At 42.0% G+C, this 15,855-nt stretch overlaps 1 protein-coding gene across 1 annotated transcript; it reads right to left on the reverse strand.

Moving 5' to 3' along the window:
* Positions 1-1,086: 1,086 nt before the first annotated feature.
* Positions 1,087-15,855, reverse strand: LOC119810826 (zinc finger protein 58-like). Its single transcript, XM_038324491.1, has 4 exons — positions 15,743-15,855; positions 8,703-8,829; positions 7,545-7,640; positions 1,087-5,191 (listed from the first exon to the last, which is right to left on the reverse strand). Exons 2-4 carry the CDS (start codon positions 8,824-8,826, stop codon positions 4,050-4,052), a joined length of 1,362 nt encoding a protein of 453 aa, XP_038180419.1. The 5' UTR covers positions 8,827-8,829; positions 15,743-15,855; the 3' UTR covers positions 1,087-4,049.

Genomic DNA, 15,855 nt, shown 5'->3' on the forward strand with positions numbered 1-15,855 from the left:
TAATAAATAAATAAATAAATATTAAAAAAAAAGATGTCTGTTTAAACACAGATAAGGCATTCAGATATTTTTCCAACTTGCAGAATGTAGTTCATCATAAATGCATGACAGGAACACATGTACTACCATATGTGAAGAAATGTGTATGTGTGTACTATGTAGATGAGAAAAATAATAAAGGTTAACTATTAGGGGATGAAGAAGGATTTAAGAAGGTGGTGAAGATGGGTTGTGAAAGAGGACCTAAGATAACTGATTTTCAGGTTCCAATCTGTCGTGGATTGTAGTTTTAAGGGTGTACGAGTGCATACAATATATTCAGTGCAGACATTGTCAAATACAATGTGAACAACTCAGTTTCTGTTTTCAATGTCTGTTCTAACTGTACAGAAGTTCATGACTTCAGTAGTCTAACATGCTTTCCATTGACCAACAAACTAGCTTCCAAATCATGACGTGGAAACTTATTGTTTATAAATGCTTGGCCAAAGATTAGGCTCATCCTTGCTAGCTCCTATAACTTAGACTCTCGTCGCCTACATTTTCCCTTGGGACCCCTTACTTTGCTTTCCTCTCTATATTGTGCTTTCCTGCTGCCGCATGGCTCCCTGGAGGCTGCCTGGCCACTGGCCCCAGCATGTCCCTCTTTCCCTCATTCTCTTCTTTATTCCCCTACCCTAGATTCCTCTTCTCATTTATTCTGTCTGCCTGTGAGCTCCACTTATCCCTCGTGCCTAGGTGTAGGGCCTGGGTCTACCCCTGCTCCTGGGTTCATCTTGAGGACAGTTTCTGGTCAGCCAGCTAAAACATTCTGTTTGTTCCTGTGCTCCCTCTGCCCCGCCAGGTGATTAGCTGTAGGGCATTGTTTACTCCATTTTGGGTGTGGCAATTTCCCACCTGCCTGGGGGGAACTCCTGGTGCAGCAGCTAGGTATTTAAGGATTTCCCCCGAAGTTGAATAAACAGCATTCCGCTGATCTTCTTTCGAATGACCCAGGTCTCTTGTGTGTTCTTTCGATCTCCAGGCCCTTGTCTGGCCAGCAAACTGTACCAAGAGGGTAACACAGAATCGGGCGTTACACCTAGGTATCAGACGTTCTATGTTTTATTAATCAGGTGCCTTAGGTCACAAGCTGAAGCAGATACAAGGCATCCTTACATTTTTAACAAGGTAGTATCTGCAAATGTAACAACCTTACACAGTTAATGTCATAGACAAAAGAAACACATCTTTTTTCTAAATAGTCCACAACACTGTAGTTTTTAGATCCTAATTTTCACATATGAATTTATTTTTCTTTCAAAATAAAGGGGTTTTAAATTTAAGAGAAATGAGAAAATCCCACTGAGTTTATGAGTCTCTGCTATACTATTTACTTCTGAGTGTGTTTGTTCTCTTCTATACTATCTACTCTGACAGCATGAGCCTTTGCTATATTATTTTTCCCTGAGCTTGTGAATCTCTGCTATACTCTCTACTCCTGAGACTGTGTCTCTGCAATAGTCCTCACATAAGCTGATCCTTTATTCTACAGATAGCAGCTCTGAAAAAAAATCATACTCTTGTAGAATAAACATATATCCATTAAGGCCATTTCTACTCATAAGGAAACCTCCCTCTGTGTCATGAGGAAATCGATACCCAGGTCTGCAGAGACTCCAAGCAGGAAGAAAATACTGACTCACATACATAGCAAGCCCAGCATTTTTTACTAGGTGCCTTGCTGACCACATCTTAGACATTTTTAAAAACAGAGCCTTACCACAGTCTTTCTGGGTTATTAACTGAGATGGAATTGGGAGGTAGAAGCACTTTTCTCTGTTTCCTCTAATTTGCGCATTTACATGCTAATGAACTGTTTTAAAACTCAATGATAGGAATTATAGGATGTGTAACTTTCTACCTATCAAGTTCACTTGACAGCTACAGTGGTTTCCCAACTTTAATGATGATGGATGAGCAGGAACTAAGGCAGCTGTGATCACTGTGGATGTAGGAGAGAGGGGAGGGTGGAGAAGCCACTGTACATCGTTCCTCTGTTGTAGGCATGACAAAGTCAAGGGGAGGATACAAGGTGACTCTGGCTGCATCTCATCCCTGCAAAGCCATCCCTGTCTCTTCCCTGAGGTTACACTGATGCAGAGCTTCTTAGTCCCTGCATCTGAGCCCTTCGGGGAGTCCTCTCACTTGCTCCCTCGTGAGGCCTTCCCTGTAAGGGTGCTGATCCACTGTAAACTTCATGACAGCCAGATTCAGGTACTGTAATCACTGCTAAAATAAGTTTGGACATGTACAAAACCAACAAACTTTAAAATGATATTTGGGGAGAATTTAATACATGCACGTTGCATCTTTTACTTAAAGTTCCATATTCCTTCATCTATTACTTCTTACCCTTGAAAACACGTTGCTCTCACAACATGGCGGGCCTTTTCTTTGTTATTTCTTCAATGCACTTAGTGTTTCCTCAATGTTTACGGGTGTAGGAGAGTTGAGTGGAACCTGGAAGGTAACCAGGTTGATTGTCTTCCTTAGGAGTCAGCAATTGCCAAGAGCTCCTCCACTGAGGTGAGACAGTGAGGGCCTTATGCACCCATGCTTGTTGTATGCTGGGGTTCAGCTTATGTGTTATCCACATAGTCATAGTCACAGAATATACATACATTAAATGGTATTAGCATTTCTATCAATGTTTCACTGTTCTAGAAATGTCTCAACATCTCTACTGCTTCAGGGCACACATCTACTATACCTGGCTCTGACATTCTTCCCAACTCTTCTCCATGACTTTTGGCTTTAGATGTGTGCAAGGGAAATCACTTACAATGTGTGATACAGTATCACCTATGGATTAGGACCCTCCACAGATGAATATTCTTCACACTTTGATCATTTGTCTTCTCCATCTACCACACGATTAATACATTCTGGGGAGGGTTGAGAGGTGCCTGACTGTGGGTATAAAGTTGAGAACTTGGGTTCATTTAGTTATTGTCCACTCATTAGAATGACAGCATTAAATCCTCCCTAGGACTTATCACCCAGTCAGGCACAGGTTTATCACAAATTAACATCACATGAGTTACAGTTTGTAGAAGGAGCTTCAAATGCAGTCAGCAAATGATTGGTTACCCCAGAGCTTTAATGCCATTGTTGCTCTACAGGCACTGCTGTTTTTATCTGAGGAAAAGCAGCTGCACCTGAAACTATCACTGCCTCAGCTGATGACGGCACCTCTGCAGCCACAGCTGCTGCCTTGCTGTGGATATCTTAGATGGCAAGAGTATTAATACAGTTTTAGCTCTGTCTCTGTGCTTTTATTTTACCAATAAGGATTACCAATATAGATTCAAATGCTGAGTGAAAATCTGCTAGCTCAGAGAGGCAGAGCTTCTCACACCAAAGAGGAATTACAACAGCTTGTATGAGTCTACTGGGAAAAACAACAGTAACTATGCTACAGCCCAGATCTCATATTCTGGGCAACCAATGGACAAAGCTATGACATGGTAAAGGTTTCATGGAGCATTTATAGTTACAGAAGATAGAGACTTATTAATAATGGCAAGTTTCAAACACACTGCTTGAACAAACTGTTGGGAGTTGCAGCAAAGAGAAGTCTCTGCTGTTCTCTGATGACATTCTTAGTATTCGTGCTCTTGTAAGCTACATGCTGATGTTGACATTCCAAAATGGTGAACTTATTTCAGGTGGATAATACCTGATTTGCTAACAAAGATTTTACCACATTTCACACACTCATGAAGTTTGCTGGCTGAATCATCTGATGTGGTTTCAGGTTTGAAGAAGTAAACTTTTTAAGACGTTTGATGGATTTATACCCTGTATTAACTATAACATGAATTGAATAAGGATATTAAGATTAATGAAGTCTTTGCTACATTCCCCACAATTTTAGGGTTTCTCTACAGTATGATGATTTCTTTTATGCCATAGAAAGGATGAAGATGAAGAAAAACATGTCACAGTCTTTACACTTGTAGGGTTTCTCTCCAGTATGAAGTGTCTTGTGTCTACTGAGAGATGACTTAAGATGAAAGGTTTTGTGACATTCTCAACACTTGAAGGGTTTTTTCTCCAGTATGAAGTTTCTTGTGTCTCCTAAGAGATGACTGATAATGAAAGGCTTTGTGACATTCTTCACACTTGTAGGGTTTCTCTCCAGTATGAATTCTTTGGTGATCCTGAAGATATTTTGAATTTGAAAACCTTTTGCTGCAATGTACACAGGTATAACAACTGTCTTCAGAATGGATTGTTTGATGTTGTCTAAGGGATACAGATGAGTTAAAACATCTGTCACACTCTTTACATTTGTAGGGTTTCATTCCATTATGAACTTTCTTGTGTCTCCAAAGGGATGAGTGATAATGAAAGGCTTTGTCACACTCTTCACACTTGTAGGGTTTCTCTTCCATATGAACTTTCTTGTGTGTCTTAAGGGATGACTGATAATGAAAGGCTTTGTGACATTTGTCACACTTGTAGGTTTTCTCTCCGGTGTGAACTGTTTGATGATCCTGAAGATCCCTGGAATAGAAAAACCATTTGCCGCAGTGAACACAGGTATAAGGACTGTCTGCTGAATGGATCGTTTGATGTCGTCTAAGGTATATAAGAGAGTTAAAGCTTCTGCCACAGTCCATACAATTGTAGTGTCTGTCTTCACAGTGAATTGCTTGATGTTGCCGAAGAAATGAAGTGAAGCCAAAACACTTGCCACACTTCTCACACTTGTATGGTTTCTCTCCAGTATGTTTTCTTTGATGTCGTCTAAGGTATGAAAATGAGCAAAAATACCTACCACATTCTTCGCATTTGTAGGTTTTCTCTCCAGAATGAATCCTTTGATGTTGCTTCAGCACTGAAAGATAATAAAATGATCTGCCACATTCTCCACACTTGTAGTTTTTTTCCTCAGTATGATTTTTCTGGTGTATAAAAAGTGATGAGCGAGTATTGAAGGCCTTGTGACATACTTTACACGTGTAGGGTTTTTCTCCAGTATGAAGTCTCTGGTGCATGGAAAGAGTTCTGTGAGAACTAAGGCCCTTACCACATTCTTCACACTTGAAGGGTTTCTCCCTTGAATGAATTCTCCGGCATTGAATATATTGTGAGTTATAATCAATGGACTTGGAGAAAATGCTATAATCTTCAGGCATTGTTCCTGTGGAGCAAACGTTGAGATATGAACAATGGTCAGAAAATATTCTTCATACTTACAATGCTTATCTTTAGAAGAAAACATTTATTAATACATCTTGAAGCAGTGAAAAAAGAGAGTCAGTTCAAAACTTAGAGGCATGAAGTATAAGTGATAAAATACAGTAGGTAGAAATGATCTATACTTTTAGTAAATAATGAAACATCCAAATAAAACATAGACATAATGGCCTATAATTCAAAGTTAAGTAGTTAAGTAAGTTGCAAGGGCATTGTACTAACAGAAATAACTCTATCGAATGAATAGAGATTGTATATTGCAGGACACCCATGAAATTAGAAAGTAGCTGAGTCCGGGAAAGAGAAAGTTAATTTTGACTTTGCAAATCTGAGACATAGTCTAATACAAACTTTTTATCCTTCACTTTTACTTTGGGAGTACAAAAGATATGCTGCACAAGTAGACAGTGTACATAAAGACGAAATTTATAGTTCATATTCAGGACATTATTTTATATTTTATTTGAAAGACCAGAAAATATACCTAAAATATACTGAGTCATGGTAAAACAAAACAAAAAACCTTCAGATTCACCCGTGCATAATGCAAATTTTGCTGAGGCATTATATTTGTCAATAAAGAGATGACAAAATTATTTCTTTCCTTTTTTGTTTGTTTTGGTTTTAGAAGACAAGGTTTTTCTATGAAGACCTTGCTGTCCTGTAACTTACTATATAGACCAGGCTGGGCTTAACACTATATTAAGGAAGAAAAACATCTCTACCTTCCATTATCCAGCCCTCTGCAGTTTCTCTGTATTCCATGTCTCCCAATTTGATAGTTTAGCCTACCGAGGGGACCCTCATACCTATGCCTACCACCCAACTGGTTAAGGGAATTTCATGGTGGTTCAAAGGGCCATGCCCTGTACCCTGGCTTTGAATATCATCCTCTCAACAAAGGTCATCGCACAGGTGAGATGTCAATGGCAGATTTTGTAAGCAGTCATCAGCAAAGTGGTAGATATGACCGAGGCTCTGACAGAGGGACAGTCAGCACAGCAGGATAAACTCTGGGCACTCATTCAAACTAAGTCACATGTGCCACGTGAGGACCCACCACATCAGATGACAAAAGTAACACAGCCTGAGGAGGAGGCGAGGTGGGCAGTGAAAGCTCACCCAGAGCAGCCGTCCTGAGTCACCTGCCAGAGCCACCTGGACCAGCTCCTCTGCTGTGGATCATCTTTTTGTACAATATGAATAAATATTACTCTCATCATTAAAATACTGATGGGTCAATGGCCAGTCAGAATTTTCTAGGAAGAAAGACTGCTAGGAAGAAGAAGGGCCGAGTGAAAGAAGTTGGCAGAAGATGCAGAGAAAAAAGGTGAACATACTGTATTTAAAGAAGGAACTGCAATGTGATAAAGGATAAATAAAAAATGTGGGCTCATTTAAAAAGTAAGAGCCAACTAAAAATGAGCCCAAGCTATCGGCTGAGCATTTACAATTAATAAGTATCTCCATTTCAGTCACTTTGGTGGGGCTGTTGGGACAGAAACTTCTGCCTACAAATGACATTCCAACACGACACACCCTTGACTATTCAGGCATTAGGAAGCTCAAAAGAACTTCTCACTACACAAAAGCAGAGACAAATGCATCTTGCTAGTCTTGTGTCTCTCATGTGGGCTGCAGGACAAACAAAGCATCTCCTCACAGCTGCCTACGGATTTGAGCCACCAGCGTGAGCTCCACCAGTGCAGTGGGTGGCAGGTTGGGGTTTTGCTCATGTGGACAGAAAAGGTTACAGATGTTCAGGAAAGACAGATCCGATATGATGGTAAAAAAAAAAAATCTGGTTAGTCTGAGTTTTATCCAACTGCTTACAACCCCCAAATTGTTCAGACCAACAGAACTGACACTGTTGAGCCTTCTGTTCCTGCCTGCCTCTCTGTGAAGGAATTGTGGGTTTCCCTTTATTAATCTACTATGGTTACTTTAGTGTAGAGATCTTTCTGGCACGAGTCTGCTTTCAGCATCTGTAAATAGAAGACTCTCGGTCTTAACAGCTCTGAGTTCTACTTCCCTGAGTCTTATACTACAATGGAGACTCAACAAAAGGAAAAACCTTGGAGGTCACTGTAAGTAGAAGCACAGCTTGTAATTGGGGAAATCCAAAGGTTAATAACTTGATCCCTCATAAAACTGAGACACGTGCTTTGACAACAAAGACAAGGAGAAACCTAAAGATTGATTCCCATAGTATCATGTTTCAAGGTAAATGGGAAAGCCTGACATTCTGTTGTATCTCGGGGTCTCAACTCTGCCCCGAACCCCTTGTTCCTACACACCTGGGTGCCCGGTGGCTGCTGCTTGTCTCTTCCCATCTGAAGGGTCTGGTCTTTGCTCCAGAAATGTCACCAGGTGTGGCTTAGGCACAGCAAGACCTGTGTATAGAATAAGAGAGAAGATTGTTTATGTGTTCTTTTACTCGGAATTGACATGTCTCTCCCTGTACCTGGCTTGTAAGGACAGAGATGAGGTGACAAATGACTGCAGACAATCAGTTCCTTAAGTGTTTTCAGACAGATCACTACAACACGTGAAGGAGCCTACAACATGCAGATTCTGAGTTTCATTTCAAGGAAAAAAAACTGTAACAGAGAATTAAAAATCACTTCAAGTAAAAAGTGAGCTCCACCTCTCATGCCACTGAATTTCTAAAAGTCCCACTAGAGTCAGGGAAAGACATATCCATCTTGGAAAGGTAAAACACAGTAAGAAGCAAACAGTGTAAGGAATCTTTCTGCCTTCATTATTTAATTTTTCATATGCATTAATGTTTTCTACAGATGTACGTCTGTGTAAGGTTGATTTGATAATCTAATTAATTTTTATCAATAAAAAATCAGGAGTCAGATATCGGCTAAGAAACAGTAAGATCAGAGAAGCACCTCCCTCTTCCATTCCCACCACCCAAAGGGCAGAGATCCTGTCTCAGCCCCGCCTTTCCACGTCCTGTTCCTCTCTCTACAGTCTTCCATATCTCAATGGTCAGCTGGTGGCTAATTCTACCCTCTGACTCCAATCAAGCTTTATTTGTCAGAACACAACACAATCAAAACATCACACAACATGGGGATGTCAGACCTTGGGTTTACAAACAATTGTGAGCTGCCATAGGAGTGCCAGTGATGTGGGATTTCCTGCCTGGGCTAACAGGCCAAACAGTGTTGTAATTAATATAGATTCTCTGTGATTATTTACATCTGGGCGGCAGGAAGGAAACAACAGTTTCCTTTTACTTAATGGCTTTCTAGAAGAGCATTCAGTGCTCTTAACGACTGAGTCATTGCTTTAACCCCAAAATATTTAATATAGCAATATCCTTAATATTTTTGAAAATGAGGATATGAAACTGACTGTTGAAATGCTCCCATGAGAAACCATACAAAGTGAGGAAGCAATATGTTGAGGGTGAAATAAGTCCCTATAGATGAGATGCTCACCCAGGAATTCAAGGTGGCTGTAATTCTCCAACATCACATCCCTGTACAGATTCCACTGAGCAGGCTCCAGACATTCCCTCTCTTCTGGAGAGAACTCAATAGCCACATCTGAGAAGGACAGCATTTCCTGAAATAAAGATCAGTGAATGATACCACACATTAATTTAATTAAAACCATAAATAATTTAAATGACAAGCTGCATTGAGCTTGATAGTTATCCTATGAACTGAAAATAGCTAGGGCCAATTTGAAAAGAGAGAAATAATTGAAAAAATTTCTACCAAGACTGTCCTGTAGCCAAGTCTAGGGGGCATTTTCTTAACTAGTGATTCCTATGAGACAGCACAGCCCACTACGGGTGGTGCCTGCACTGGGCATGCAGTTCTACATGGCACAGGAAAGCAGTCTCGGGGAGTCAGTAAGTAGTATTCTTCTGTGGCTTGTTCTCCACCTCACGCCTACGGTTCCTGCCTTGAATTTTGTGTCACCTGGAGTTGGAGTCTAAAATAATCCCTTTCTTCTCCAAGCTGACTCTCATCACGGGCTTTAGCACAACAGAAACCCTCAGACAGGCATCAGAGTCTGATGCAGCAGCTCTGGCTGTGCTGTGGGTGCAGGATTTCTACAGAGTTCAGTAATGATGTAGATGGCAGTGACACGGGACATGAGAAGGAGCAGGCAAGGCGAAGAACTCACAGACTAAATATCATTTAAGTATCTGATCATGTGAGAAAATAGGCAAGTACAGGACTAACAATACTGCTTGAGAATTTAGAATAGAATACACATCACTTGATGTTTTCGTCATTTTCCCTTTCTACCTTTTCTCTGATAAGGGTACTGATGGAGGGGCTTGCGGTATTCCTAAGCATGTTTGTACACAGGGACACCTGAGCATCAGTGTGCATAGCTGAGAAAAGAATCGCTGATTGCTATTTTCACACTTCAAAAGTTTAATGATCTATAAATACAATTCACACATCATTTTTTCTTTTTATCACTACAGGAAGTTTCAGCAATTAATTAATAATGAGGTATATGTAATAATTTCATGGGTAAGCTTTGGATTATCTTTCTCAGTTATGGTATGTTCACCCCTCAAACACTTCCTTCCAGACTTCTGGAATGCACTCTACATAAGGCACATCCAGCATTGGGAAACCATCATGGGGCTTCTCCTCCAATCATGCTGACCCAGGAACACTCACTGTTCAGGCAGTGCAGTTAACATTTTTTTTAAATGTTTATTATTTATTATGTATACAATGTTCTGTCCATGTGTATGCCTGCAGGACAGAAAAGGGCATAAGACCTCATTACAGATGGTTGTGAGCCACCATGGTTGCTGGGAATTGAACTCAGTACCTTTGGAAGAGCAGGCAATGCTCTTAACCTCTGAGCCATCTCTCCAGCCCTGCAGTTAACATTTTTATTCAACTGCTCCCAAGTAACGACACAGAGACTTCTTTTTAATTATGGAAGCTTGGCCTTTAACTTATGTTTGTCCCACTACCTCTTATAACTTAATTTTACCTGTTCCTATTCATCTACATTTTCCCCGGGGCTTTTACTTTTCTTTCATTCTGTATGTCCCACTTTCCTGCCTCCTCTGTGTCTGCCTGGACCCCTGGTGTCTCCCTCTGTCTCTGCCTCCATGAGTCCTCCTTTCCCTTACTCTCTCTGCATGGAAGTCCCGCTTACACCTCCCCACCTAGGTATTGGTCATTTAGCTGTGAGATGAATCAGCTGCCTCATGCAGGCAAGGTAAACAAATGCAGCACAATCTTTCCATAGTGAAACCAGTATTCCACAGCCAGATGGAAAACCTCTTTACATAGTTTAAACTCTTTACATAGTTAAAATGATAATCCACAAAAGGAAGTTCAAGTATTTGCTTCCTGATATTACTGGTAAATGGAAAAAAAATCATTACATCTCCAGCTTTCTGTGACTTACAATGCTTTTATGTTTAACAAATCTCTGTTGTATATGAGTTTCAATTCATTACATTTAACATATTGATGAGATCATGTGTTATTTACCTCTATCTTCCTGAAATAACTTCCAGTTTTACCAAATATGTCATGATTGGACAAGAATGTAATTTTTCTGTCAAAAATTAATGAAATAAAATTTGTCATTTTCCCCTCTATCTCCTCATTACACCTTCTTCTCGGTGTACCCCAATAATCTGTCTCAGATACATGGTTTTACTCTCCTCTAATTAATATTGTTACACACCATATTAGGACATAACTGTACATATCTACACTGCACATACCTATATATAAATATGAACGGCCTAGTCTGTTCACTGTTGCCTGTGTGTGTGTTTTGGGGACTGACCACTGTACGGATGAATAGTGAGTGGGCTCAGCCCTGGGGAAGACTAATTCTCCTCCTCTTAGCAGTCCTTATGTGCCTATACTTCTCTGTTAGCCATCAGGGACTGCCCCCTGCAGGGGACCTTGTGCCACTGCCATTGTTCAGGGCTTGTTCAAGCATTCATATTGTTGGGGTATCATGGGTTGCAGCTTTCCCTTCTCTTTCTAGAAAGCACAACCTCATGACCAGACTTCCTGTCCCTGGCTCTAATGATCAATATGGACCCTCTCCCAGAGATATTCCCTGACCTTCTGCACAAGAATTGTGGTGAGGTGTATCTACTGGGTCAGGCATCACAAGACAAACAGTTCTCTGGATTTGTACGTTTTAGTTTTCCATAACACTCTCTGTGCTGCAGTGAGCAGGGTCTTTAACAGCAGTGACAGCTACACTTTGGTTGTAGGTCTAAGGAAAAGCATCTGGAATGCAGTTAGCAACTGTGATGCTTTAGTGGCTCCAGTGTGTTCTCCTCTGTGACTTAGGATTTAAGAAGTCATCAGAGACAACTGCTGCTAATGCCAAGATGTGGGAGACACTGGGGCACCTCTAGGGATCTAATGCCATACTGCTCATGGGTGTGGTTCACGGGTATAACTGCTAAGCAGGACTATTTATTGCTTCTCTGCCTGTACGCTTATAAAACACCTTACAGCAGTAAGAAAAGTCATCCTTAGGCAGGGTCAAGCCAGAGCTCCAATTTCCTGAGTCTTGTGTCTGCAAGTGTAAAATCATAAAAAAAAGTAAGAAAGAAAGTAGTTGTGTGTGGTGGCACACACCTTTAATCCAAACACTTGGGAGTCAGACGCAGGCAGATCTCTCTGAGTTCAAGGATAACCTTGTCTGCAGAGTGAGCGCCAGGAAAGCCAAAGATACACAGAGAAATCTAGTCTGAAAAAGATAAAAAAGCAAAAATTGAAAGTAAATAAAAAAGAATCAGAGTTTAAAATAAAGCCACGTAAAGATGGATAATACACAGACAGTCTGGATACTGCATGGTTTGTTTTTTTGTCTTTGAATTGTTTGATGGCTGAGAAAGGAGGAACAGCTGCTGCTAAAAAAACATTTGATTACAAATGCTGCTGGATTACCTCAACATACATACATATATATATGCTTTGACCTCAAAATTTACGTCTAAAGATATGTTACTTTATAGAAGAGGTTTTATTTTGTTTTCCACAGGAAAAGAGAGGCTGTAGATTCATTCTGGGTTAAAAAAAAGTCTGGTTTGATCAAGGAAGAACCCCCTGAGAAACATCTCCGATAGGAGCAAGTGGGTCAGGTGTCTGAGTTCTACATCCTGAACAGCTTCAAGACTGCTGGGTGAGATGATCAAGCCTCACAGAATATTCTATTCAGGACATGACCATATATCTCAATTTTCTTTAGGTCCCTATAAGATTACCAGCCACCCCCAATCAGCAGGAAGCAGCTTAGAAAGGTACACCTACATTAGCAAAAAAAGGGATTATAAAGTTGGTCTTTGTTTAGAGTGTTGGTTACAAGTTGTTAAGGATAACGGTCAAGAAGAAAGCCTAAACAAGGAGACTCGATTCACAGTTTCAGGAGTAGTGGCGGCTGGTCCTGGAAGTGAGCCAAGAGTAACAAAATGGACAGTGTCCATAGAAAAAGAATTCTTGCATTTCCTCTTGGTGTCCCTCAGAAACAGCTTTCAGAGAGACAGTCAAAACTGAAGACTAGGTGGGACCGGTGGGTACTCAAAATGATGTTCAAAGAGAGGATGGGATTGCAGGTCAGGATCTAAAAATTAGGGACCCTCCATTCAAAGTAGACAACCTACGAATCACATGACATAGTGCTTAAAACACACACCACAGACATCAGGAAGTAGCAACTCCTAGGTCTTTGTTCCAGGGCTCTACTCACATGAATGTGGCATGAAACAATCACTAGTTTTTCCTTCAAGCCACCAAGTTCTGCAATTCTATGACCCAGAAGGTGAATTAAACCATGAAAAATATGGAAGAAATATAGTACCTGCTTTGGAAACATGAATTACATACTGAAACTTTGTTTCAAAATAACTATCACATGTTTTGCTGTGTATGTTAGCTGTCTAGATGTATTTGAGGATATTGATAGTCCATACATTGTTTCTGAGTCTCTTAAAGCAACACACTGACATAGAGCACAGTGAAAGAAGCCCGGGAGGAAAGACACAGGACTGCCAGCAAGGGAACTGGACTGGACCTGTGCAAGAGCAGGACCCACCGTTAAGCAGTTGGCTTTACTGGATGGCTATGCAGTGCCCCATGTGGAGGACAGTGCAGGGGAAGGGGTTTTGTTTTCTGGCAAACTGTAAGAAGCATCTGCGCACAGTGCACCCTCTGCTGTAAGGACAGGCAAAGGCTTCCCAGCTACAGCTGCAGACAAGACCCAGGACATGAAATCACAGCAGCCGAATCTCAGATCAAATTGAAAGAAGCAAAACTGAAGAAACCAGAGAAAATCAGAAGAAAGTCACATTGGATCATGACAGTAACCTAACACAGATTAACATGCAAAAAGAATGAATGTTTGCAGACAGAACTATTCAAAGGAGGCAAAGAGAATTCTTTCTCACAGAGTAAATGCTAACAGGTATGCAATCATCACTTTAACAAGAACATATTTGATATAAAGTTTAAATTACATGTGGGCTGAGTCAGCAGAAGGTAAGCACACATAGTTTGAACATCAACAGTATGGACTGGGTGCTCACTGTAAGAAATGGGAAAGACACCATGGAAAGTATTTATCACATTATTAAAGTTGAAATGCTCCCTGTCACAGACTAGGTACCCCTAAGGCTGGGCCTGGAATTTGCTATGAACCAGAGGAGAACCAGAGGGCTCTGCCTCCCCCTCACAAATGCAGAGATGACAGGGATGTGCCTCAATGGAGACTGACGTTTCTTTTCTGTCACAGTCTGGTTACTAAAATCCCAGGGATACACACAGGTCTGGGAGTTCCCCTCACCTGCTGGCCTGACACAAAAGCCTGGCGCTGTAACACAAGGCCATGAGAGCTTTTCACCTGTTCCTAGGGACCCTGCTTCTGGACCAGCTCAAACAAGCTCAAGGCCACATCAAGACGTCGACACAACCATTGTGGGGCCAAGCAGACAACCTGTCGTTTTTACAGTTAGTCTGCCGTACATTAGGGATGGGGGACCTTTTAAGGCTTTAAGGAAACCCAGAGGTTAATATGCCACCTGGAGTCAGGTTCTCCGTTTCCTTCTTCCTGCAGAGAGTCATCTGTGTGTGGGCTGTATGTGTGTTCTCTCGCCCCTAGTCACAGCTTTCTATAGCAGCTGGTCCTGGCAGGACCTTTGCTGCTTCCTTCCAGAATTTGCCACCAGAGACCTGAGGCCCCTCATATATTTTTCCTTTCTTAGTTCTTTAGCCGTCAGAGCAAATGAACACAAGGTAAACTGTCTCCCTCACTCACCTGCCTCTCCTGTCCCAGGGTGCTTCTCCATCCCAGTAGTTCTGACAGTTTCCCGTGGCTGGCCCCAATCATAGGATGGATAATAACAATCTATTTGTTCTCCCAGCAACCTGCCTTCTCATCTCCCTTAAGAAACAGATGCCTGAGGTCTCCAGGATGACAGTTAACCGAATGCCTCTCCAGCCACACCTCTAGCTGACTGTGATCCCACCAACTCCTGACTGTCCTCCTCCCCTACATCAACTAATGTCCAAAGGAAGAAGGACAGACTGGAGCTGGAGCCCCTATACCAAAAGATGTTTGGGAGGAAGCTTCACCTCAGCCCCTGGCATCCATATAGCCAGAATCTGGAATGTTTGTAGTTCCATCTCAATCCCCCTCCTCTGGGAGTTGCCTCAGTCCAGACTCCACCTCAGAGAAAGGCCCCCAAACAATGTCCTCTCCCCAAAGATGCTCACTACCACTCCCACAGGGTATTTAAACAGCACCCTAAAGAACAAACACATGGTTTTCCAGTCTTCCTTCCCCAACTCCTCTCTCTGTGGGGCTGGAAAAGCCATTTGGGTGGCATTGATTTCCATTAACCCTGGGCTTTTTCTAAATTCCGTTTAATTTGGTCTGATTCGGATTGCTGCATAGGCAGAGAAGCTTATCTGACAGTAAAATTCTTTTCGTAAACCTCGAGACCATAATTAGGCCAGTTACAAAGTAAAGGACAGACCCAGAAACCACGACTATTCTAAAGATACTAAGAAATCTCAGCTGGGCGGATAGTGGCACACGCGTTTAATCCCAGTACACCTTTAATCCAGGACTCAGGAGGCAGAGGCAGGCAGATCTCGGTGAGTTTGAATCCAACATGGTCTACAAGAGCTAGTTCTAAGACAGGCTCCAAAGCTACAGAGACAATAGTATTGAAAAACCAAATAAATAAATAAATAAAATCTCACAGCACCCCTGTGAGAATGGGTCAGAAGTGAAGCAGGCTTCCCCACCAAAGCCGCTCAGTGAGCTCCCAGCTCCCCCTCAGGAGCAGGCAGTCAGCTGGCCATCCTTAGCTTGCAACCCTGGACCTTGCACTCCGCGTTCCCAGGCTGCTCTCCTGTCCCAGAAGCCCAAGGCGGACTCGAGCTGCACGCGGCCGTCCTAAGGAAACCATCGCTCAGGGCACAGTCCCTGTCGCCCTCCAGCCCCAGCCCTGGACCTGCAACCTCAGCGTCCCAGCCAGTTTGAGCACAGCACCTCCAAGGCAGCTTCTCCCTGAGCTTCTTCCGCCAGGTCCGCTCCCCTCCAAGGCGGCCCCGCACCCCGCACAGT

Source organism: Arvicola amphibius, chromosome 3 (genome assembly GCF_903992535.2).
Source record: "Arvicola amphibius chromosome 3, mArvAmp1.2, whole genome shotgun sequence".
In the NCBI taxonomy this organism is placed as follows: Eukaryota; Metazoa; Chordata; class Mammalia; order Rodentia; family Cricetidae; genus Arvicola; species Arvicola amphibius.